This window comes from Urtica dioica, chromosome 5 (genome assembly GCF_054948205.1).
Source record: "Urtica dioica subsp. dioica isolate 48M chromosome 5, U.dioica_male_clone48M_v1_H2, whole genome shotgun sequence".
In the NCBI taxonomy this organism is placed as follows: Eukaryota; Viridiplantae; Streptophyta; class Magnoliopsida; order Rosales; family Urticaceae; genus Urtica; species Urtica dioica.
The window spans coordinates 42555847-42583025 of record NC_142760.1 but is presented as its reverse complement, the minus strand read 5'-3'; the positions used below and the strand labels follow the sequence as shown (position 1 = coordinate 42583025).

At 32.8% G+C, this 27179-nt stretch overlaps 3 protein-coding genes and 1 pseudogene across 3 annotated transcripts; 3 read left to right on the top strand and 1 right to left on the bottom strand.

Moving 5' to 3' along the window:
* Nucleotides 1–213: 213 nt before the first annotated feature.
* LOC149398717 (receptor-like protein 7) lies at nucleotides 214–2357 on the top strand. Its single transcript, XM_089614649.1, has 3 exons — nucleotides 214–1540; nucleotides 1798–1822; nucleotides 2010–2357. Exons 1-3 carry the CDS (start codon nucleotides 214–216, stop codon nucleotides 2104–2106), a joined length of 1449 nt encoding a protein of 482 aa, XP_089470775.1. The 3' UTR covers nucleotides 2107–2357.
* A 146-nt stretch (nucleotides 2358–2503) lies between these two features.
* LOC149398716 (uncharacterized) lies at nucleotides 2504–3193 on the bottom strand. Its single transcript, XM_089614648.1, has one exon. The coding sequence runs from the start codon at nucleotides 3191–3193 to the stop codon at nucleotides 2504–2506; it is 690 nt and encodes a 229-aa protein (XP_089470774.1).
* Nucleotides 3194–6245: 3052 nt separating this feature from the next.
* On the top strand, nucleotides 6246–7268 carry LOC149398715 (receptor-like protein 9DC1; annotated as a pseudogene).
* A 25-nt stretch (nucleotides 7269–7293) lies between these two features.
* LOC149398714 (receptor like protein 27-like) lies at nucleotides 7294–9170 on the top strand. Its single transcript, XM_089613968.1, has 2 exons — nucleotides 7294–9011; nucleotides 9121–9170. Exon 1 carries the CDS (start codon nucleotides 7346–7348, stop codon nucleotides 8867–8869), a length of 1524 nt encoding a protein of 507 aa, XP_089470094.1. The 5' UTR covers nucleotides 7294–7345; the 3' UTR covers nucleotides 8870–9011; nucleotides 9121–9170.
* The last annotated feature ends 18009 nt before the right edge of the window (nucleotides 9171–27179 follow it).

Here is a 27179-nt window from a genome sequence, read left to right as displayed (position 1 = left end):
CCTATAAATTTTCAGAGCTGATCCCAGGCCTCCCAAACGACGTCGCCGAGCTATGCCTCCTCCGACCACCGCTGTCGTGCCCTTGACCCCGGCCCACCTTAGCTCCTCCCACCTCGCCGTCGACGGCACCGAACCCCTCTTCGCCCATGCCCAACCAAAAGAGTCGAGAGTGACGGCGAGTTTCAAATCCCGCCAGGCGTGACAGAGCAACGAATGCACTGGAGCTTGACGGTCGTCTCCGTCGAGCTGGTTTTCGCTCGATTCGGAAGCCGAGCCGCACCGCTTCCTCGCTCTGTGTTGTGCGTTGACTCCACCTTGTTGTGGACGTCGTTGATAAGCTTCTTCCTCGCCTCCGACACCTCCGCCGTCGGTCTAATCACCTTCACATTCATTGACCTCCGATCTAATCAGCTTCAAGGCCATCTTCCGAATCTGCCTCAGTCTACAGTTGCATTTTTTGCATCCAACAATCAATTGAGTGGAGGAATATCATCTCTGATTTGCAACCACGATTTTCTCGAAGTTCTCGACCTGTCAAACAACAGCTTCAACGGCAATATCCTTCCGTGCCTTGGAAATTTCAGCAACTCTTTGTCAGTTTTGGATTTGAGAATGAACAACTTTGATGGCATTATTCCTTCAGCGTTTTCAAATGGAAGCTCTTTGAGAACGCTAAACCTCAACGGAAACAAATTGGAAGGCCCGCTGCCGCTATCTTTGCTTAACTCCAAGCTTTTGGAAGTTCTAGATGTCGGAAACAACGAACTCAATGGCGTTTTTCCTCAGTTCTTGGAGTCTCTGCCAGAGTTACGAGTTCTTGTATTGAGGTCTAACAAATTTCACGGTGCAATAAAAAATTCCAATATAAGCTTTACTTTTCAGAAGTTGAGAATCATGGATCTCTCCGACAACATGTTTGTGGGTGTCTTGCCTGTAAAATATTTTGAGAATCTTAATGAAATGATCGATGCACATGCAAATAAGTTGGAGTATTCCTACTTGGGATATGATGGTGAAAGAAGCTTTTCCTATTATCAAGACTCTGTGGCGGTGTCAATAAAAGGAAACTACGTGGAGCTGGAGAAAATCCAAACCTTGTTCACAACGATTGATTTCTCAAGAAATGGATTCACGGGTGCGATTCCGATAACGATCGGGAAACTAAATTCGCTCGAAGGCCTCAATTTCTCTCACAACAATCTCGTCGGTCCGATCCCACCCTCATTGGGAGATTTGAGTAATCTCGAATGGTTAGACCTCTCATTCAACGAGCTCGCCGGAGAGATCCCGCAACAACTGGCCTCGAATCTACATCAGCTCGGTTTTCTAAATCTCTCTAACAACAACTTGGATGGAAAAATACCTCGAGGAGGACAGTTCGATACGTTCAACAACAATTCGTACGGTGGAAATCCGGGGTTGTGTGGATTTCCATTGACGAAGCCGTGTAGCGACAAAGAGGATGACAATGAAGAGGTTGACGATGGCGACGATGAAACACTGACGTGGAAGCTATTTGCAACTATTGGATACGGTGCAGGCAGTGCCGGCCCTGGGCTAAGGCGGGCTAGGCCCAGGCCTAGGGCCCCATATGTGGATGGGCCCCAAAAAATTTACACTTTTTGCCTATTTTTAAGAAAATTTACATTTTTTACCCTAAAAGTTTACACTTTTGGCTCATTTTTTTAAAAATTTACATTTTTACCCTGAAAATTTAAATTTTTATTAGTATTAAAGGGCCCCAAAATATTGAATCGCCTAGAGCCCCCGGTGAGTTTGGGCCGGCCCTGGGTGCAGGTCTCGGAATCGGAGTATCCATTGGGTACGCTCTGTTCTTCACCAGAAGATTCGATTTTTGGCTTCAAAAAAGGATTGCTAGACAACCATACTGCAAATGTCTAGCGGGCATAATAAAGCATTTTAAATAAGGTGTGGTTTTCGGTAATTTCCTCTTTGATATTTTATATCTGGCTGTTCATATTTTAACTCCCTTTTTTTTTTCTACTCAGGAATGAGCACGAGAAGTGGTGCTGCGAGTTCTACATTTGTTTGAAGATGCACTTGTGTTTTTTTTTCGTCTTTCTATTTTCATGTAATATGATCTGAATGGATCAGAGGATTTGCCGATTCTTCTCTGTTCTTTTTAAGTGTAATCAAGTTGAACGTAATTATCTACCTTAAATTTCGAAAAAAAAATATCTACCTTAAATTGGGTCTTTTATTTATTTTGATGGGAAGCTAACAAATATATATTCTCGAGTTTGGTCAAAATTCACTTTTTGTGCTTGTAATTTCAGTGTCAAATAATTAACCCCTGACTCTGTGATCAGGATGTGAAATATATATACCATGCATGAACCAATTTTATCTTATATTTTACCATTGAGAAAGCATAAATCCCGACTAATTTACATTTTTTAATGAATGAAAAAGTAAACCAACGGCTTGATGATATTTCACAAAATCCCATGGTAACGTTATGCAAGTATTTAATATATTTGTACTAATGAATTTCGACCAAATTACTGATAGGATATATTTTGTATTTCACATGTTGTCCAGAGCAAGCCCTCCAACTCTGCCCCAGACGCCCACATTCAAAACAGAAGTCCCCCAACCTTTCGTACTTCACGTCGATCCACGACTTCGCCGAGTCGGTTCCAAGTTGGACGAAGAACCCCCTACGGAGTGGCGCTGTGATGTCGATGGAGACTCTGATTCTGACGAAACTATCTCTGCACCGACCCTCTTCGTCCTTATCAACCCGGCTCACTATCCCCATTCTCTTCCCAAGCAGCTCCCCCATTTTGAGTTGCAACCAGAACTCCGCGTGGGTGAAGTCCAGAGGTTCCCCCTCCCTACCTGAGGGATCGAACAAGATCAAGAGCGACCTGTCAAAAAGCCACGGTCCCAGCTCCAGGACCTTTCTCTTATCCCCAGGTTTGTCGAAAAAGAAACATATCACATCGTTCTCTAAATCCTTGGTTTTAACGTTCCCAGCCGTTTTCCATAGCCCTCCGATCACCGCTTTGAGGACTTTTTTGTTGTATTTATTACTGCATAGAAGTTTGCCTAATAGAATATCCTCTCCCGAAATAGAGTTGTTGCTGACCTCCTCGTCGGCAACCACCCAAACGTCATCTTCCTCGTCCTCCAGGTCCAAAGAAGACCATTGCTCACACACTTCTTCCATGCCGACCCTGAAACGCAGGGGCAGAACCAGGCCTTACCTTCCCGATTACCGGCAAACACCCTAAATTTCCTACCAGTACTCTCCGACGAAAAGCGACAAAGGTAGAAGTCAACGAGGCAGAACAGGGAATTCAGGCAGTTCTGAGAGAAAACAAGTTTCTTAATCGCTCTTATAGGTAATTGAATTGAATGCACGAATCTTATTTCTATTTTTATTTTATCCTAGCTCGTAAAGCAGTGAGTTATTCGTAATTGAATGCATTAATGTTGTGACTTGTGAGTTATTTATCAACCCATTAAGTTTGTAACAACCTGTCGGTCCCAAACTTGAGAAATGCGCTTTTTGACGAAACTATTAATTTTGAAAAAAAAATAAAAATTTGTTTTCAAAATTTGGTAAAAAAAAACATCGAGTTACAGTAATTTTTTTATCTTTTATTAAAAAAAATTATAGTATTTTTTTGTTGTTTACCCGTTACATTTGACTTATAATTTTTTTTTGGTTTATACAATTTCATTAAAAAATGAAGTATTTATCAAAGGTTTTGAAAATACTAATATTTAAAAATTTACCAGATTTAAATAAAAAAATGTTTTAAGCATTAGCATCTTCAAATAAGATATTTGTGGAATTTCTCCTATAGAGGTTATAACATTCTGATGATCCAACCAAACATTGAATGGGCTTTAGCCCAAATCTGATCATGAGCTCTAAAAGTTCTTCAATTTGGGCCTTTTGACTAAGCCCACTTCTTCAGCTGAGGATCAATGATAAAGATGTCTTCAATTTGGGTGTTTCATTTCAACTGAGAGACCTCTCTCTCTCTCTCTCTTCTCTCTCTCTCTCCACATAAGGAATTCAACATTGATAAACCTGTTAAGCTTAGTTTTCAGTTTGAAAATGATTTCATAATAAAAACCCATCGTGATCGAAAGCGCTACAGAAATGATAAAAGGGAATACAGAAATTTCAAATCTGCAATGGCTTTATTTGACTATTATACTTCTTTGATGACACAATACACATTGTTCCTTTATTTTAAGTCTCTGTTAGGTCTCAATAGCTAAGCTGATTATTTATAAATCCTAAATATCATGTTTTTTGGGTGGACAAAGTTGAATATTGAACTGTTGGTCTCTATATATTAGTACAGTTACACTTCTGAAGTTAGATTTTATTTTATTAAAAAAAGGTTAGGCCCTTCTTTTACATGCTAGCTCTCGGGTTTTCACTTGTAAATGGTTTGTCCAATTTTCATGTAGTGTTAGGTTCAGTTTTCAGTTTAATTCATACTGATATTACCCATTGTAATTGATATACAGATCCGAAATCGCTATGGAAACGATGAGAGGGAATAAAGAAGTTCAAATATGCCATGGAGCAATCTCTGGACTTTCGGAGGAGGTCATCGTCGAAATTTTGGTGAGAATTCTCGTCGGTGAAGACCATCACGCTCTGCAAGTCTTGGCCCGAAACGCGGCCGAAGATGAGACGACTCTGACTCCGAGAACCGTGTTCTTGATCGAGACCACACGGATAACACCGCGATCGAGCTCGCGGTATGTGGGTTCGGCCTCGATCCGAACACGGGTCGTTACAAGGTTGTCATGTTGAACTCTCTGCCGGATTTGAGAGCGGTCGTACACGAGCTCGGGACGGTCCCGAGTTCATCCTCAAACTGTTGTACCTCAGCGGTCAGGCTTTCTTCGACGGAGATGAAAGCATCAACACGTACAGATTGGTTTCTTTCGGTTTGGGCTCGGAGCGGATTCGCTACCGCTCTCTTCCATCGCCCCCGAAGAGCCTATCACGAACATCTCGCTTCCCACTCGGCCGTGGCTTTCCTCGGAGGAGGCCGACTCTGCGCTTATCGTTCCTATATTCCCGGGAAAATCGATGTGTTGGTGATTGAGTGGATCGCGCACGGCCTTTCCGAGCCTGGAGCTTTGTTGTTGCACCAAGGCTATCCCAGGAATATGCTCGTCTACTATGACCCAAGTCGAGGCGGCCAGAGATTCAAGCGTTTGATGTTTGATAAACGCCTGGCATTACAAATCATTGCTTGCACTCCAAGCTTCGTCTCGCTCAAGGATATTGTGATGCCGGGTAACGCGGAGGTACTCCATGTTCATTCTGAGGTACAGAATTTTTATTTTATTTTATGAAATTCCATGGAAGTACTAATTGTTTTTAGGCCGGGTAACATGGAAGTAGTCAAGGATATCTCGTTTTATTTTTTATTTTAAGAAGGTTTAGCCATTATTTTTAATTTGCAATGTCGTTATTTTGCCATTAATTTGCTTGAAGTTTGTGTATCTCTCATATTTGGGCCCAGACATAAATCTTAGGTAAATAGTTACTTTCAGACGTAAATCTTAAGTAAATAGTCACTTTTATATAATAAACGTTGGCTATTTACTAAAAATTTACGTCTGAAAGTAGTTATATATTTAAGATTTACCCAAAGTTAGCTATTTAACAACATCAAATATTTAAGTCGACTGTTTTCCTAATTTTCTGTTCATATTTCAGTTTTAGAAGATGGTTTCATTTCTCCACAAAAAGAACATTTAAAATTGGAAGTCCCAATTTACATATTTGAGTTTTGAAATTACAATGGAATTTTGACACAACTTGCGAAATTCTGTTTTCAATAATCGTTTTTTGAAATTAAGTTGAATGTCCAAATTTTTTATTGTTTTCTTCTTTCCTTGGATGGTAAAAATTTAATTTAACAGGGTGGGACCTATAGCTTAATTGATATGTTAGTCTGAATATAGGCTTGCTTGTGTTTACAGGAAAAAAAAAGACTCGAGACTTATTGGAAATTTGTGTAAGAGTTTTATCAGCAATTATGTAAAAATGTTGGACCAGATCATCAAGTATGCACAGAGACTTTTAGTCAACCACGCATTCGCCAATATTAAAGAGTGTCACATCAATAATTTAATCTCTCTATGTTAGTCAAGAAGATAGACTTTCTTGTGTTGATTTTTCAAACCCAGAAAAAGACTAAAGACTTGAAAAAAAAAATGATATTTATTGGTTGAACTTATGTATAAGCTGTATCTTCGAATGTGATAAAATAAAACCTCATACAATAATATCTCATCACTACTCAGATCAGAAAATGGGTTGGGTTTTGTGTGTGATTCCTCTGTTTCTCTTCTTCCTTAATCCTTTTTCAACAAATTCTTCGCCAATACTCTGTCATCCTCATGAAAGATCTTCTTTGCTCACTTTCATAAACTCTTTTCATATTATCCCAGATGATTATAATCGTATTGAATCATGGAATATGAGCGAAGATTGTTGCAATTGGAGTGGAGTCACGTGCGACGACGTGACCGGTCACGTCGTTGGTCTCGACCTCTCCTTCGTTGGGCTACAAGGTGTCATGGACTCCAACAGCAGCCTTTTCTCTCTCACTCATCTCCGATCTCTCTCTCTCACTGGAAATGATTTCAAAGGATCTTCAATCTCACCCAACTTTGGTAGGTTTCCCAGCTTGCTTTCTCTTTACCTTTTAGACTCCAATTTCAGTGGCCATATTCCTCCAGAACTTGCTTACTTGTCTAACTTGCTCAGACTTGAAATCGGTTCTGGTCAATATTATGAGTTAAGAGCCGAGACCAGTAGCTTGAAACGAATCCTGACAAACCTAACTTCTCTCACAGACTTGAGTTTGCAGTCAATATGTTTGAAGTCTTACCCAATTCTTTCATGAACCTCTCAACTTCTCTTACATTTCTGGTTCTTCATTCCAACCAATTCAAAGGGAGATTTCCAGAACAAATTTTTCGGCTGCCAAACCTTACAGCTGTCTATTTAGTAGATAGCCCAAGTCTCACTGTTTCATTCCCTAAACAAAATTGGACCAGTCAACTCACCGAATTGAAGCTTTCCAACATAGGATTAGAAAGAGATATAAGCTTCAGCAGTAAAATCATTTCGTTAGAACTTTCAAACAGCAAACTTGAAGGCCAGCTACCCTATCTTTGTAGCAACTCATCAACTAAAAAAGCTTTTCTATGTGACTCTTCAACTCATCAACTCTTGGGACCTCTTCCATTGAACTTATTATACTTGAGTTTAAGCAACAACCTTCTTTATGGGACGATACCTACTTGGTTATATTCCCTTCCAAATCTAATGTCCTTGTATCTAGGGAACAATAAATTGAGTGGTGTTGTGATGTTGGAGCCTTTTTTAGAGCTTAGAAAACTTATTGTTCTGGACCTTTCTTTTAATAGCCTATTATCTGTTATTTCCATCCCCCATTCTAACTACACTGTCTTGAAGTCAAATAATCTTTCATATTTGAGTTTGTCTTCTTGCAATATTTCTCAGTTCCCAAACGGTATGAAAAGCTTAGAGCGATTAGAATATTTAGACCTTTCCCAAAACAAAATTGAAGGGAGTATTCCCTCATGGTTGTGGAATCTCTCCAAAGATTCACATAGCTATAGTAATCTGAATCTTTCTTACAACTCATTGACACGCATAAGCCCAGTTCCTCCACTGAATCATAGCTTCGCATTCATTGACCTTGGATCTAACCGGCTTCAAGGCCATCTTCCGATTCTGCCTCGGTCTACAGTTGCATTTTTTGCATCCAACAATCAATTGAGTGGACGAATATCATCTCTGCTTTGCAACCACAATTTTCTTAAAGTTCTCGACCTGTCAAACAACAGCTTCAACGGCAATATCTTTCCATGCCTTGGAAATTTCAGTAACTCTTTGTCAGTTTTGGATTTGAGAATGAACAAGTTTGATGGCATTGTTCCTTCAGCTTTTTCAAATGGAAGCTCTTTGAGAACGCTAAATCTCAACGGAAACAAATTGAAAGGCCCGCTGCCGCGATCTTTGCTTAACTCCAAGAGTCTAGAAGTTCTAGATGTCGGAAACAATGAACTAAATGGCGTTTTTCCTCAGTTCTTGGAGTCTCTTCCAGAGCTACGAGTTCTTGTATTGAGGTCTAACAGATTTCATGGTGCAATAAAGAATTCCAAGATTAGCTTTCCTTTTCGGAATTTGAGAATCATGGATCTCTCCGACAACAAATTCACGGGTGTTTTGCCAGCAAAATATTTTGAGAATCTCAAAGCAATGATCGGTGCGCATGCAAATATGTTGGAGTACTTGGGATCGGATGATGAAATCTGGCCTACCTATTATAAAGACTCTGTGGCGGTGTCATTGAAAGGAAACTACAGGGAGCTGGAGAAAATCCAAACCTTGTTCATAACGATTGATTTCTCAAGAAATGGATTCACGGGTGCGATTCCGAAAACGATCGGGAAACTAAATTCGCTCAAAGGCCTCAATTTCTCTCACAACAATCTCGTCGGTTCGATTCCACCCTCGTTGGGAGATTTGAGTAATCTCGAATGGTTAGACCTCTCTTACAACGAGCTCGTCGGAGAGATCCCGCAACAACTGGCCTCAAACCTGAATCAACTCAATTTTCTAAATCTCACCCACAACAACTTGGATGGTAAAATACCTCGAGGAACACAATTTAATACGTTCAACAACAATTCATATGTTGGAAATTCGGGGTTGTGTGGATTTCCATTGACGAAGCCGTGTAGCGACGAAGAGGATGACAATGAAGAGGTTGACGATGGCGACGATGAAACACTGACGTGGAAGCTATTTGCAACTATTTGATACAGTGCAGGTCTCGGAATCGGAATATCCATTGGGTACACTCTGTTCTTCACCAGAAGATTTGATTTTTGGCTTAAAAAATGGATTGCTAGACAACAATACTGCAAATCTCTAGCGGACATAATAAAGCAAAGGAAATAAGGTGTGATTTTCGGTAATTTCCTCTTTGATATATATATATATATATATATATATATATATATATATATATATGATTGTTCAAGTTTTTAACTCTTTTTTTTCCTACCCAGGAATGAGCACGAGAAGTGGTGGTTTTCAGTTCTACGTTTGTTTGAAGATCAATATGTAACTTTTTTTTTTTGTTTTTTTTTGTTTAAGTGTAATCAATTAAGTTGAAAGTAATTATCTACATGAGTATAACCCTTTTTTTGTGCTCGCATTTTTCAGTGTCAAAATAATTAACCATCGACTCTGAAGTGATTCATATATATCCCATGAACCTATTTTTTTCATTTTATTTTACCACGCAAAAAGCATAAATTACGACTAAACTATAATTTTTGTGAATGAAAAAGAAAATCCATAACTCGATGATATTTCACAAAACTTCATGGTTAAGTTACGAATTTTCAAGTATTTAATATATTTTTACTAATGAAATCTGACCAAAATCAGAGAAGATTTGCCTATTCTAATTTTATTTTACTTGGTAGAGTAATTTTTATTTTATCCATAAATATTTACCGGTTGTGTTTGTTAATCAAGGAAAAGATTGGGTGTTTGAGTAATTAAAGAAATCTCAACGGATTCGGAATTGAGAGGGTAAAATAGTTCCGGTGAAAACGGTTAATTGAGCTCTGTTGAACGTGTTTCTTTTGCTGTTCACTATGCGTCACCGAATCAAAAAGGTATAAATTGGATATAACTGGGAAAATTATATCAACCTTTTTTTTTATGTGGTATTAATCATACCAATATAATTTCCTAAATGTATATTTTCTGCAATTAAATAAAGAAAAAAATAATTTATTAATTGTTTTTCATTGCTCATTGACCTGGTAAACTCAACCCAATAAATTCGGAAGACGGCATATTTCTATAATAATCTTTTTTCTGAAGAGAATAAAGTATTATTACGTTTGCTGTTATAACTGAAGCTGTAACCACTCATATATAGGCTTTACGTTCGACATATGCATAGTAAACACTTGTATTAACTGTTATGAAACTCAACATAATTTAAGAAAAAAAAATCACTATGAAAAACAGAATTTCGCAATTTGTATGAAATTCCATTGAATTTTCAAAATGTCCTTCAAAATTAATAAATTGGCTTTTCAAATTTCTTCAAAATTCAGCGATAATGTTTACAGATGCACGTATTATCAATGCATAAAGTTGTATAGGTTAAAGTCAAATCACACAACACAAAAATCTTGACATATTGCTCTATATATTTTCCAATTCAAAATTTAGCTTTTATGGATTATTTTTAAATTATTGATAAATCAAGTTGGCCCAACTGTTCTAGGACAATATTAAATACGAACTGTAATTTTCTTCAAGCTGGCCCAAATTGAAATATCAGAGGACTATATGTGTTATATGTACCAGTGGGACTGTGTTATAAACTAATAGCGCCAAATTTATTTCATTGTCAATAAAAATAAGAAAATACTTCTTCGCAATTATTGACCCAGTCAAGTTAACACAATAACGATGTTTTTCATTTTTTTTTTCCTATCAACTTGTGAAACGGACATGAGAATACAAATTTCCACGAAGTCGTTGCCAATCATGTAATAAAAGTCTTTGTGCTTAAGTCTCTGCAGATCTTTCGTCACCTTGTAATCGACAACCAGAGTAATTTTTTTTCCATTGGATGAGAATTGCAGTTTATCATTAAAATATCTCAATATGGAAGAGAATAGCAACTTTTCGTTTTCCTCTAAAGTATTTACAATATACACTAAACACACAAACAAAAACTGATTATTTCAAAACAAAAATACGATAGTTTATAACGCAAGCTAAGGTTTTTTTATTTTTTTTTTTAATACAAAGTATAACAAATGATTAAACATTTTTTTTTTGTAAACAAATAAAAACCCAATTATTTAACAAACATAAACGGATTGACTTGTGTTTATTAACTCACAAACAAAACTTGAACGATATTTATATCAAATATGTTCTAAATCGTTTCTAACAAAAAATCCTACGGAACAGGATTGAATGAAGCTTTTGAGTGCCAAATTGTGAATTCATTAAAAGTTTCTTATTTTGTAGTTAGTGCGTTTATGTCTTTTTTTTTTTATTCAAAAAACAAATCTTTGTTTACCGTATTAATGGGATCTTTTTACTCTTTGAATCCATTAAGTATTCACTGGTTTCATTTATTCATTCGTACTCTTTCTCAAAGGGAAGTACTTGGTGTGAGCAATCTTCTCCTTGATTCGGCATAATTGAGCTTAAATTTGATTAGAGATACCTTCTTGCTATGAACGGAGCTAGTATAGCATTTAACTTAGTTTTTTCTTTACCTACAAAATTTACAAATTAACCCCTCTGAACTTGTTTTTTGCACATTAGTCCCCCCTAACTTACATATCCAGCTAGCCACACCAAGGTGCTGAATCAGTGGATTTAATGATAATGCTACCAAAATATCATTATAACTTCGCTGTTTTTGGTTTTAAATATGGAGCACACAGCAATTGGAAGGACTATCCTTCTCATTATGCTGAACTAGCTATTTTCCAGTAGTGAAAATTATAATATTTTCCTCAAAAAAAAAAAAAAAAAAAAAAAAGATCTAGGTCCACAAACAAATTCGAATGAGCGCAACAAAAACAGAGGAAATGCTCAAAGGCTGTGCAAAAAACATACTCATAAACTTTGTGCAAAAAACAAAAGAAAGAAAATGTGGAAGAAAATTGTGTGACGTTCAAGTCTTAAATGCAATTTTTTTTTAAATATTTAATATCAAGCATATTTCTAGAAATTGAAAAAAATATATATAATTTTTTTTCTTGATTTTTGAGACAGTGAAGTATAATAAACTCGGAATCGTGGCACAAAGGACTTGACCATGTTCAAATCCTTCGAAGGAACCTCTTTAAAATATTTATCTTCTCTGAAATACACTCTTTATTATTCTCTAGCAACTTCCCTTTTTCTTATTTTCTTTTTCTACGATGTGCTTATCAATGCCATCTGTTTAATAAGGTTTATTTATTATTAATTTTATTTTTATAAAGAACTATGGATTCAGTCTTCCAAATGTTGAAACCAAAAAAAAAAAAAAAATTCTAGCTTAGAAAACAAGGCGAAGTATTTTAATTGATATTCAAGATATTGCAGATATATTCCTTACAATGATAGGAGCAGAGGACACAGAAACCTCTGAGAACGAGTCTTAACTCTACTGTGAATAATTGCAGATAATTAAACGTACACAAACATTACTTATTACATGAAAATAATAACCAAAGGAGTTCTCGTGCACATTCCTACATTATACGTACAAACAAAAGGAGGGGTTAAATTTTGAGCAAGCAGATATATAATGAATATCAAAGAGGAAAGTAGAAACAATAGAGCACCTATTTCCTCTGCTTTATAATTTCCGCTAGAGATTTGCAGTTACTGTGCAACTCCTTCTATGGAAACCCATAAAGCCCCAAGTTTCCGACGCACGAATCTTTTCCGAATGTGTTGAATTGTGTTCCTCGAGGTATTTTTTTATCCAACTTGTTGATAGAGAGATTCAGGAACGAGAGCTGATTCGAATTCGAGGCCGATGGTTGTGGAATATTTCAGTCGAGCTTGTTTGATGAGAGATCTAATGCTTCGAGATTACTCAAATCTCCTAATGAGGATGGAATGGGACTGGAGAGCTTGTTGTGAGAAAAATTTAGTCCTTTGAGCGAATAGAGCTTCCCGATCGATTTTGGAATCCAACATGGGAATCCGTTTCTCGAGAAATCAATAGTTATGAGCATGGTTTGGATTCTCTTCAGCTCTAAAAAATTTCCCTGAATTGAAATTGTCACGGAGTCTTGATAATAGGAGTCCCCACTTCCTAAGTATTCTTACGTATTCGTATGTGCACCGATCACGGATTCTAAATTCTCAAAATACTTTGCAGGCAAAACGCCTTTGAATTTGTTATTAGAGAGATCTATGATTCTCATATTTTGAAAGGGAAATATAATCCCGGGATTCTTTATTGCACCATGAAATCTATTAGACCTCAATATGGGAACGCGCAACTACGGACGAGACTCCAAGAATTGAGGAAAATAGCCATTTGGTTTATTGTTTCCGACATCTAAGACTTCCAAACCGGTTTTTTTGTTAAGGTTCAACGTTCTCAAGAGCTTCCATTTGAAAAGACTGAAGGAACCCGTCCATTGAACATGTTCATTCTCAAATCCAAAGCTTTGAAACAATTACAGAAATTTCCGAGGCACGGAAATTTGTTGCCGCTCAAGCTATTGTTTGACAAATCGAGGACTTCAAGGACACTTTGGTTGCAAATTAGAGAGGATATTCCCCCACTGAACTGATTTTTGGATGCGAAAAACAACTGTTGAAGGTATTATTCAGTGGTGGAAGTGGGCTCATGATAACTATATGAACCGTTGCCGAGATTACATTAACTATATCCTTGTTTTGGGAAAGGTTCAAGTGTCCTAAACGCTCTAAGTTTTTTAGACTGCTTGGGTGGTTATAATATCAGAGAGAGTCCTCCACCACATTCGCCGCCGCCACGCCCTCCTGCTCCGGGATCTCGAAGCTCCGGCAAGTCCAAATATTGGATTTCTCGCATAACCGTTTCACCGGCGAGATTTCGGCGATCGAGTTCGCTCGTCTCCCGAGACTGCTGACTCTCCGCTTCGAGTCAAACAGGTTTGACGGAGGCCTCGACGAATATTCGCCGCAAAAAAAGAAGAAGAGAAAGAATTCTCTGATTTTGTTGATTCACTGTAAATTCGTGAATAGGTTAATTTAATTAACGTACTGGATTGTTTAGATTAATTAATTAACTGATTCGTGAAGGATTTGAAATTCACAAAAAAAATTATAAAAATAAGAACTTAAGTCAATTGATATTCAAAGCATTCAATTAATTAACCTAATTCCTAATTCAATCATTTAGTAAATTAAGTTTACTCACAAAAAAAATCGAAACCTAAGCTAATAATCAACCAATAAGTTAATTAATTAACCTAACTCACTCCGGTACGTTAATGAAATTAACATATTCACGAAGGAAGTGAGGGCATTATGGTATGAGCCGAATATATAGGTTATTTGCTTAATAAAATGAAACTTGAGTTATTCCCCCAATAAGAATGACAAACTTGGCTAGTTACAACAAATTTCACTATGAGATATTCATTTGCTTCTTTGGTAATAGACATGGTCAACTAAACTTAATCAAATAAATTCGGAAAAAGGCATATTTCTACATTATTAATGTTATACGTAATCGTAGGACTATTAATGTTTTGTATTTTTTGCATTTTTTTTAATATTCTTTTATCAGTCCATTAGGTATATAGCCAACTTAAACGTTTGCTTTTGCAAAATAGCCAATGTTTCGTAAATCTTAGATAAATAGCCATTGCATTTTATTTATGTTTATTTACAAGCGTATATTTACAAAAATACCAAAAAAAAATTGAACTTATTTATGGGTAGTTTTGTAAAAATACACCTGTAAATAAAATGCAATGGTTATTTACCTAAAATTTACAAAATGTTGACTATTTTGCTAAATCTAAACGTTTAAATTGACTATTTTGCTAAAAAAAAAAATCTTCTATTCATTAGTCATTGTGGTATGACATGACACCCAGAAACAACATTTTTACACAATTGCTGATAGTTACAATAACTAGGCAACGAATAATATTATCGTCAAAGTCTTTATAGTCGTCTATGGTTTGGAAACTCAACAAAATAAGTCTATCTAGACAAACATAAAGATTAAATTATAGATGTCACAAAGGCGGACCTAGTAGAAACATGAAGATGCCTTGGCCCCCCCATCCAACCAAAATTTCAACCCAAATAATTTTCAACTTATTATTTTTTTTACTTTACAGTTAATTTTTTTTTACCCCCTTAAAAAAGAATTATGGGTCCGCCATTGGTCACACTCACACCATTTAATATTGACGAATGCATGGTTGAAAATAGAAGTCTTTGTGCATACTTGACGACGTGGCCCAACATTTTACAACACTAACTAGCCACGCAATACAATTTTCCATAAAGTCTTTCAAGTTCTTTTTTTTCCCTTCTTGATTTTAAAGTAAACACAAGCAACTCTATATCACATACAATTTCCAAATGTTTTATTTATTTATTGTGGATTTAAAGCATCTCATCATCCATAGTCCTCTCCTTCGTCGATAATGGGTTGGGTTTTGTGGGTGTTTCCTCTTTTTCTCTTCTTCCTTTCTCCTACAACACATTCCTCACCACCACTTTGTCATCCTCACGAATTTGGTTAGTTTGGGCTAGAGAATATACTAGGTCAAACCGAAACAAATTCATTAAACCCCCCTAACACATACCAATAAACGAATTATTTTACAATTTGAAAAAAACCAATGCGTAGATAACATTTTTATATTCATGCATTTAATTAGTGGTTTAGCAAGGACTTGCTGTTAGGGGAATAAATTTGATTATATAAGTTATTCTATGTTTTACAATGGGTTTGTAAGAAAACAAATTTTTCATGAGCTGTATATATGAAACAATCATTTACTTTTGACTAAAAAAAAATTTATGGTAAATATGTAAAACTTGTTAATATTAATTCTTAAAAGTTCAAGGGCGTACACCCCTCTGCTCCTTGGCTAGCTCTAACCTATGCGTGCATTTAAGTGAATAAACTATACACTTAAATTAATTATAAACATCATTATGTAATAAATCATCACGTATACATAACATTCAAATTCATTAAGGAATTTTGTATTCAAAACTAGCGATTCGAAATCTGAACCAGCATCCTTATCTTGGTGGCTGACACTGGCAAGGGGCTCTGTTTTACATGCGATGTAATGTACATGGTTTTCCTTGAAGACAAGTCGACAAAGCACCGAACCATAACTTCATGTCGAAGGAATGTTTTCTGGAATGGCTTCGAACATTGGACTATTCATGTGTGGAAATTAGATCTTGACGGTGCTAAGGCGGCGTTGAGCTTCAAATCGTTAGCCAAGACGATTCACTCCGGCAAAGATGTTGATGGGACATAGCATTTTTCATAAAATTATACCTTGTGCAAAGATGATAATTCAAAAATATCTCATATTTTTCAAACTTTTTATATATACATCATATTTAAATTTTCATACCATTTTTTCCTCGTTTTAAAATAAAACAAAAATAAGGAAAATATAGAAGCTAAATTAAACTGTCCGTACATAGTATAAGGAAAAAAATATCAAATAAAACTATAAATAATAAGGAAAATATAGAAAAATGCGTATTCTAAAATTAAAACAATCAATTCACGAAAATATTTGTAGATTAAATTTGAAAAGAAGGTAGGGTGGTAAATTCTTCGATCACTGGTTTGGGGTTTATGAGCCCTGATACTATGTTATTATCTAGAGGTTCTATGTGAACTCAAATTTTAACTTATACTTCATAGGTCTCATTCGCTTTTCCATGTGAGATTTCCTAAGTGGCACTAACTTATGAATCAAAGATTGATAATTTAAAGTCAGCTCGTATTCATTAACATTATTTATCGAAATAATAAGAAATGAAGGAACTGATAAAGTTAGTCTTTTGTTTTGCTAGGAATCTAAAGTTGCTCTTTGCTCTACTCAGTTGTTATTTATAGGGAAAATTTCATATTGTGTTGAATCGAAATGGGCAATTTATATTCTCAATTTTTCAGACATATTCTTTCAGTTTAATATAAACGACATACATCTCCCCCATAAATATGTTATATTGCAAATACCACTTTTTCACTTATTTTTACATTTTTTTTTTAACTCTTTAAAATACCCTTAATGAAAGAACTCTTTAATTTCTATTTATATATAAAAAAAAATTAAATTAAAAACTTTCTTTACAAAAAGTTAAGGATTTTTTTTAAAGAGAAGTTTTTGTTTTTTTTTTTAATATAATCGCAAATAAATTTATATCCTATTAAGGGTCTTTTGGGGAGTTCAAATTTTTTTTTTTAGAAATAAACGAAAATGATAGTATTTACAATATAACAATAATAAGAAATGAAGGAACTAATAAAGTTAGTATTTTGTGTTTACTCGGAATCTAAAGTTGGTGTTTGCGCTACTTAGGTCAAGCTTGACCTCTAGGGAAGTCAAGCAATTGCTTAAGGTCTCCTCTAAATAAACGTTTATATCTAAATTTAATATATTTTAAGTTTTAAATATATATTATTTAGGCTCGGATATATTAAATAGTCTAAATAAATTTAAAAATACTTATAAAAATAAATTTGATTTAGCCTAAATATTTTTAGAGCTAGGCTCAGTGCTAGATTATATTTGACGCGTGCAACCTTTTGTGTTGTGGTATCAATGATAATATTAAAACACACATAATATCTTTATCTTGTACATAAAAATAAAAACAAGAGATTTGTAACTAACTAGACCACTTTAAACATGTAATTTTGGATCTAATTTATGTTTGACTTATGTTATGTGGCAATAAATGGCAATAATTAAGGTCTGATTTGCCCTTATTTATTAACAAATTCGTCACTATCTCTCTCCTACTTTTTTCAAATATTTTTTTTTTTGCATCAAAACTTCAAAAATTCGTATCTTTCTCATACGAACTCGAAATTGAGTGATTTCAGATCCTACAAATTTATGACATCGAGATCTTCAAAAATAAACCCATTGTGTTTAATGAAAAATTATATTTATGTCGATAATTTCAACTAATTTCAGTTATTTCCATATTTAAGGTAGTAACGTGAGTTTTTTACATCTATGATATTAAACATGATTTTTCATTAAACACAATGGATATATTTTTGAAGATCTCGGCGTCACGAATCCGTAGGATTTTGAATCACTCAATTTCGAGTTCATATGAGATAGATACGGTTTTTTTGAAGTTTTTATGTCAAAAAAAGTGTAGGAAAAAAGTAAGAGAGAGAAAATGACGAATTTGTTAATAAATAAGGGCAAATCAGATCTTAATTATTGCCATATAAACTTATTGACTAATTCCCTAAAAATTATTAAACGTAGGCTATAAACAAATTTCATAGTTTCGTTTTGGTTATTTTGCTACACTACTCTACAAACAATATGAAATACTTTTTTCATCTTTCTACTATCAACTTGTGAAAGTGACGTGACAATACAATTTTCCATGAAGTCGTTGGTCTTAGCTGAGCTGACCAAAAAATCAACACAAGCAAGTATTGGAACGTCTAGTTCTGAATGGAGTTTTTAATCACCATGTAATCAACACGTTATTAAAGATGTGGCCCAAGTGATATTAATCCTTATTGAACGGTCATTAACTAGCCAAAACAACTTTCCATGAAGTTTTTCGGATTTGAAAAGTAAACACAAGCAAGTGTGTGACCAACATAAATTTAGTTATACTCATATGTAACTTATTGCGGTTAATAAGATTTCTAGTTGTTCTTGTTGTGGTAAATAAGATTTAATGTTGTTTTCGTTACGGTTAATAAAATTTATTATTTTTTGTGTTACCGTTAATAATATATATTTACTATTCTTTTTGTTACCGTTAATGAGATTTACTATTTTTCTTGTTACGGTTAATATTATTTACTCTGTTAGGTTAGTTAATAATATTGAACCTTAAGGGTATTATTGGAATATTGAAATGTTATTCTAACAAATTGGTTACTTTCTTAAATATCTTAATAGTTGGGCTATAATTTTAAAGTAGGGGCTGTTTGGGCTGGTTATTTAATCCGTCCTTAATATATTTGTAGTAATGAATTTCGACCAAATTACTGAGAGGATATATTTGTATTTTCACATGTTGCCTTTTTGTACATATCCCTCCCATTGTCATGAAAAAAAAAAACTACATTAACGATATTTTAATGACAAAATGTTATTAAACAACTGTTTTTCATGACATTACTGTTAATAGTTTTAGAATAAATGGCTCATATTGAATAATGAGAAAAAACACTAATTAAAGATGTAGTCCAAGTGATATTTTATTCATCCTAATTGAACGCTCACTGACCAGCCAAAAACAATTTTCCATCAACTTTTTAGTCTTTTTAAGATATGAAAATTAGACACAAGCAAGTCTGTCTTGACTAACATAGAAATTGCTGATAGTACATTCAAGTCTTTCGTCTTTTCTGGGTTTGAAAAGTAAACCCAAGCAAGTCTCTATGTTGACTAACAGAGAAATTAATAGATCTCACACTGAATAATATTGACAAATTAGTGATGTGGTTCAACATTTTTATTCATTGCTGATAGAACACTCACTACACGTCAATACAATCTTCCATTAAGTCTTAGTCTTTTTTTTTTTTTTTTTTTTTTTTTTTTTTTTTCTGGATTTGAAAAGTAAACACAAGCAAGTCTATCTAGAGTAGACTAACACATAAATTAATTATAGGTCTCATACTATTAGACTAAATTTTGATCATCCACAAAAAAAATAACATTCGAAATTTTCGGACATTCAACATAGTTTTTAAAACCAAATAGAGAAAAAGAATTTCTCAATTTGTGCCGAAATTCCATAAAAAATAAAAAAATGTTCTTCAAAAATTGTAATCCAGCATTTTAAATTTCCTCTGAAATACAGCCATAGCGTAACGCGACACGCATATTATTATTGCATAAAGTATAAGTTCAAGTACATTGAATTTTAAATCCGCTTTTCCTAGAGTAATCCATACTGTATTGGTTTACTAGGTTATGATACGATCGATACTAGCATTTAATGGCAAATATGAACCTGTCCACTCAACATTTGAAAATCTTCACACATTCTCCAATTTGATATACTGCTTTTATGGATTGCTTTAAAATTATTGATAAGTTAGAACTGTAATTCTTCATGCATTCTAACATTAGCTGCCCAAATTCAAATAACAGACAATTCACTCCCCCAAAGATGATGATGGGACATAGCATTTTTCATAAAATTATACCTTGTGTAAAGATGATAATTCAAAAAAATCTCATATTTTTCAAACTTTCTATATATACATCATTTTTTTAATTTTCATACCATTTTTTCCTCGTTTTCAAATAAATCTACAAATAAGGAAAATATAGTAGCTAAATGAAACTGTTTGTACATAGTAAAAGGAAAAAAAAAATATCAAATAAAACTGTAAATAATAAGGAAAATATAGAAACATGCTTATTTTAAAATTAAAACAATCCATTCACGAAAATATTTGTAGATTAAATTTGAAAAGAAGGTAGGGTGGTAAATTCTTCGATCACTCATTTGGGGTTTATGAGCCGTGATACTATGTTATTATCTAGAGGTTCTATGTGAACTCAATTTTTAACTTATACTTTATAAGTCTCATTCACTTTTCCATGTGGGATTTCCTAACTGCACTTACTTATGAATAAAAGATTGGTAGTTTAAAGTTGGCATGTATTCATTAACATTATTGATCGAAATAATAAGAAATGAAGGAACATTGGACTATTCATGTGTGGAAATTAGATCTTGACGGTGCTAAGGCGGCGTTGAGCTTCAAATCATTAGCCAAGACGATTCACTCCGGCAAAGATGTTGAAGGGACATAGCATTTTTCATAATATTATACCTTGTGCAAAGATGATAATTAAAAAATATCTCATATTTTTCAAACTTTTTATATATACATCATTTTTAAATTTTCATACCATTTTTTCCTCGTTTTAAAATAAAACTACGAATAAGGAAAATATAGTAGCTAAATTAAACTGTTCGTACATAGTATAATGAAACAAATATCAAATAAAACTGTAAATAATAAGGAAAATATAGAAAAAATGCGTATTCTAAAATTAAAACAATCAATTCACGAAAATATTTGTAGATTAAATTTGAAAAGATGATAGGGTGGTAAATTCTTCGATCACTGATTTGTGGTTTATGAGCCCTGATACTATGTTATTATCTAGAGGTTCTATGTGAACTCAATTTTTAACTTATACTTTATAGTCTCACTCACTTTTCCATGTGACACTAACTTATGAATCAAAGATTGATAATTTAAAGTCAGCTCTTATTCATTAACATTATTTATGGAAATAATAAGAAATGAAGGAACTGATAAAGTTAGTCTTTTGTTTTGCTAGGAATCTAAAGTTGCTCTTTGCTCTACTCAGTTGTTATTTATAGGGAAAATTTCATAGTGTTGAATCTAAATGCGCAATTTATACTCTCAATTTTTCAAAAATATTCTTTCAGTTTAATATAAACGACATACATCTCCCCCATAAATATGTTATATTGCAAATACCACTTTTCACTTATTTTTACATTTTTTTAACTCTTTAAAATACCCTTAATGAAAGAACTCTTTAATTTCTATTTATATATAAAAAATTAAATTAAAAACTTTCTTAACAAAATGTTAAGGATTTTTTTTAAAGAGAAATTTTTGGTTTTTTTTAATATAATAGTAAATAAATTTTTGGTTTTTTTTAATATAATAGTAAATAAATATATATCCTATTAAGGGTATTTTAGGGAGTTCAAATTATTTTTTTGTAAAAAATAAACGAAAATGGTAGTATTTACAATATAACAATTTTTAGAGCTGGGGCTCAGTTCTAGATTATATTTGACGCGTGCAACCTTTTGTACTGTTGTGGTATCAATGATAATATTAAAACACACATAATATCTTTATTTTGTAAATAAAAATAATAGATTAACTAACTAGACCACTATAAACATGTGATTTTTGATCTAATCTATGTTTGACAATTTTTAGGGATATAGCCAAATCGCTTATGTTATGTGGCAATAATTAAGGTCTGATTTGCCCTTATTTATTAACAAATTCGTCACTATCATTCTTCTATTATTTTCAAATATTTTTTTTTGCATCAAACTTCAAAAATTCGTATCTTTCTCATACGAACTCGAAATTGAGTGATTTCAGATCCTACAAATTTGTGGCGTCGAGATCTTCAAAAATAGACCCATTGTGTTTGATGAAAAATTATATTTATGTCGATAATTTAAAAAAAATTCAGTTATTTCCATATTTAAGGTAGTAACATGATTTTTTTACATCTATGATATTAGACATAATTTTTCATTAAACACAATGGATCTATTTTTGAAGATCTCGGCGTCACGAATCCGTAGGATTTAAAATCACTCAATTTCAAGTTCATATGAGATAGATACGATTTTTTGAAGTTTTTATGTAAAAAAGTGTATGAAAAAAGTAAGAGAGAGAAAATGACGAATATGTTAATAAATAAGGGCAAATCAGACCTTAATTATTGCCACATAAACTTGTTGGTTATTTCCCTAAAAATTATGAAACGTAGGCTAAAAACAAATTTCATAGTTTCGTTTTGACTATTTTGCTACACTGCTCTACAAACAATATGAAATACTTTTTTCATCTTTCTACTATCAACTTGTGAAACTGACGTGACAATACAATTTTCCATGAAGTCGTTGGTCTTAGCTGAGCTGGCCAAAAAATCAACACAAGCAAGTATTGGAACGTCTAGTTCTGAATGGAGTTTTTAATCACCATGTAATCAACACGTTAAAGATGTGGCCCAAGTGATATTAATCCTTATTGAACGGTCATTAACTAGCCAAAACAACTTTCCATGAAGTTTTTCGGATTTGAAAAGTAAACACAAGCAAGTGTGTGACCAACATAAATTTAGTTATACTCATATGTAACTTATTGCGGTTAATAAGATTTCTAGTTGTTCTTGTTGTGGTAAATAAGATTTAATGTTGTTTTCGTTACGGTTAATAAAATTTATTATTTTTTGTGTTACCGTTAATAATATATATTTACTATTCTTTTTGTTACCGTTAATGAGATTTACTATTTTTCTTGTTACGGTTAATATTATTTACTCTGTTAGGTTAGTTAATAATATTGAACCTTAAGGGTATTATTGGAATATTGAAATGTTATTCTAACAAATTGGTTACTTTCTTAAATATCTTAATAGTTGGGCTATAATTTTAAAGTAGGGGCTGTTTGGGCTGGTTATTTAGTCCGTCCTTAATATATTTGTAGTAATGAATTTCGACCAAATTACTGAGAGGATATATTTGTATTTTCACATGTTGCCTTTTTGTACATATTCCTCCCATTGTCATGAAAAAAAAAACTACATTAACGATATTTTAATGACAAAATGTTATATGATAAAATGTTATTAAACAACTGTTTTTCATGACATTACTGTTAATAGTTTTAGAATAAATGGCTCATATTGAATAATGAGAAAAAACACTAATTAAAGATGTAGTCCAAGTGATATTTTATTCATCCTAATTGAACGCTCACTGACCAGCCAAAAATATTTCCATCAACTTTTTAGTCTTTTTAAGATATGAAAATTAGACACAAGCAAGTCTGTCTTGACTAACATAGAAATTGCTGATAGTACATTCAAGTCTTTCGTCTTTTCTGGGTTTGAAAAGTAAACACAAGCAAGTCTCTATGTTGACTAACAGAGAAATTAATAGATCTCACACTGAATAATATTGACAAATTAGTGATGTGGTTCAACATTTTTATTCATTGCTGATAGAACACTCACTACACGTCAATACAATCTTCCATTAAGTCTTAGTCTTTTTTTTTTTTTTTTTTTCTGGATTTGAAAAGTAAACACAAGCAAGTCTATCTAGAGTAGACTAACACATAAATTAATTATAGGTCTCATACTATTAGACTAAATTTTGATCATCCACAAAAAAAAAAAACATTCGAAATTTTCGGACATTCAACATAGTTTTTAAAACCAAATAGAGAAAAAGAATTTCTCAATTTGTGCCGAAATTCCATAAAAAATAAAAAAATGTTCTTCAAAAATTGTAATCCAGCATTTTAAATTTCCTCTGAAATACAGCCATAGCGTAACGCGACACGCATATTATTATTGCATAAAGTATAAGTTCAAGTACATTGAATTTTAAATCCGCTTTTCCTAGAGTAATCCATACTGTATTGGTTTACTAGGTTATGATACGATCGATACTAGCATTTAATGGCAAATATGAACCTGTCCACTCAACATTTGAAAATCTTCACACATTCTCCAATTTGATATACTGCTTTTATGGATTGCTTTAAAATTATTGATAAGTTAGAACTGTAATTCTTCATGCATTCTAACATTAGCTGCCCAAATTCAAATAACAGACAATTCACTCCCCCAAAGATGATGATGGGACATAGCATTTTTCATAAAATTATACCTTGTGTAAAGATGATAATTCAAAAAAATCTCATATTTTTCAAACTTTCTATATATACATCATTTTTTTAATTTTCATACCATTTTTTCCTCGTTTTCAAATAAATCTACAAATAAGGAAAATATAGTAGCTAAATGAAACTGTTTGTACATAGTAAAAGGAAAAAAAAAATATCAAATAAAACTGTAAATAATAAGGAAAATATAGAAACATGCTTATTTTAAAATTAAAACAATCCATTCACGAAAATATTTGTAGATTAAATTTGAAAAGAAGGTAGGGTGGTAAATTCTTCGATCACTCATTTGGGGTTTATGAGCCGTGATACTATGTTATTATCTAGAGGTTCTATGTGAACTCAATTTTTAACTTATACTTTATAAGTCTCATTCACTTTTCCATGTGGGATTTCCTAACTGCACTTACTTATGAATAAAAGATTGGTAGTTTAAAGTTGGCATGTATTCATTAACATTATTTATCGAAATAATAAGAAATGAAGGAACATTGGACTATTCATGTGTGGAAATTAGATCTTGACGGTGCTAAGGCGGCGTTGAGCTTCAAATCATTAGCCAAGACGATTCACTCCGGCAAAGATGTTGAAGGGACATAGCATTTTTCATAATATTATACCTTGTGCAAAGATGATAATTAAAAAATATCTCATATTTTTCAAACTTTTTATATATACATCATTTTTAAATTTTCATACCATTTTTTCCTCGTTTTAAAATAAAACTACGAATAAGGAAAATATAGTAGCTAAATTAAACTGTTCGTACATAGTATAATGAAACAAATATCAAATAAAACTGTAAATAATAAGGAAAATATAGAAAAAATGCGTATTCTAAAATTAAAACAATCAATTCACGAAAATATTTGTAGATTAAATTTGAAAAGATGATAGGGTGGTAAATTCTTCGATCACTGATTTGTGGTTTATGAGCCCTGATACTATGTTATTATCTAGAGGTTCTATGTGAACTCAATTTTTAACTTATACTTTATAGTCTCACTCACTTTTCCATGTGACACTAACTTATGAATCAAAGATTGATAATTTAAAGTCAGCTCTTATTCATTAACATTATTTATGGAAATAATAAGAAATGAAGGAACTGATAAAGTTAGTCTTTTGTTTTGCTAGGAATCTAAAGTTGCTCTTTGCTCTACTCAGTTGTTATTTATAGGGAAAATTTCATAGTGTTGAATCTAAATGCGCAATTTATACTCTCAATTTTTCAAAAATATTCTTTCAGTTTAATATAAACGACATACATCTCCCCCATAAATATGTTATATTGCAAATACCACTTTTCACTTATTTTTACATTTTTTTAACTCTTTAAAATACCCTTAATGAAAGAACTCTTTAATTTCTATTTATATATAAAAAATTAAATTAAAAACTTTCTTAACAAAATGTTAAGGATTTTTTTTAAAGAGAAATTTTTGGTTTTTTTTAATATAATAGTAAATAAATTTTTGGTTTTTTTTAATATAATAGTAAATAAATATATATCCTATTAAGGGTATTTTAGGGAGTTCAAATTATTTTTTTGTAAAAAATAAACGAAAATGGTAGTATTTACAATATAACAATTTTTAGAGCTGGGGCTCAGTTCTAGATTATATTTGACGCGTGCAACCTTTTGTACTGTTGTGGTATCAATGATAATATTAAAACACACATAATATCTTTATTTTGTAAATAAAAATAATAGATTAACTAACTAGACCACTATAAACATGTGATTTTTGATCTAATCTATGTTTGACAATTTTTAGGGATATAGCCAAATCGCTTATGTTATGTGGCAATAATTAAGGTCTGATTTGCCCTTATTTATTAACAAATTCGTCACTATCATTCTTCTATTATTTTCAAATATTTTTTTTTGCATCAAACTTCAAAAATTCGTATCTTTCTCATACGAACTCGAAATTGAGTGATTTCAGATCCTACAAATTTGTGGCGTCGAGATCTTCAAAAATAGACCCATTGTGTTTGATGAAAAATTATATTTATGTCGATAATTTAAAAAAAATTCAGTTATTTCCATATTTAAGGTAGTAACATGATTTTTTTACATCTATGATATTAGACATAATTTTTCATTAAACACAATGGATCTATTTTTGAAGATCTCGGCGTCACGAATCCGTAGGATTTAAAATCACTCAATTTCAAGTTCATATGAGATAGATACGATTTTTTGAAGTTTTTATGTAAAAAAGTGTATGAAAAAAGTAAGAGAGAGAAAATGACGAATATGTTAATAAATAAGGGCAAATCAGACCTTAATTATTGCCACATAAACTTGTTGGTTATTTCCCTAAAAATTATGAAACGTAGGCTAAAAACAAATTTCATAGTTTCGTTTTGACTATTTTGCTACACTGCTCTACAAACAATATGAAATACTTTTTTCATCTTTCTACTATCAACTTGTGAAACTGACGTGACAATACAATTTTCCATGAAGTCGTTGGTCTTAGCTGAGCTGGCCAAAAAATCAACACAAGCAAGTATTGGAACGTCTAGTTCTGAATGGAGTTTTTAATCACCATGTAATCAACACGTTAAAGATGTGGCCCAAGTGATATTAATCCTTATTGAACGGTCATTAACTAGCCAAAACAACTTTCCATGAAGTTTTTCGGATTTGAAAAGTAAACACAAGCAAGTGTGTGACCAACATAAATTTAGTTATACTCATATGTAACTTATTGCGGTTAATAAGATTTCTAGTTGTTCTTGTTGTGGTAAATAAGATTTAATGTTGTTTTCGTTACGGTTAATAAAATTTATTATTTTTTGTGTTACCGTTAATAATATATATTTACTATTCTTTTTGTTACCGTTAATGAGATTTACTATTTTTCTTGT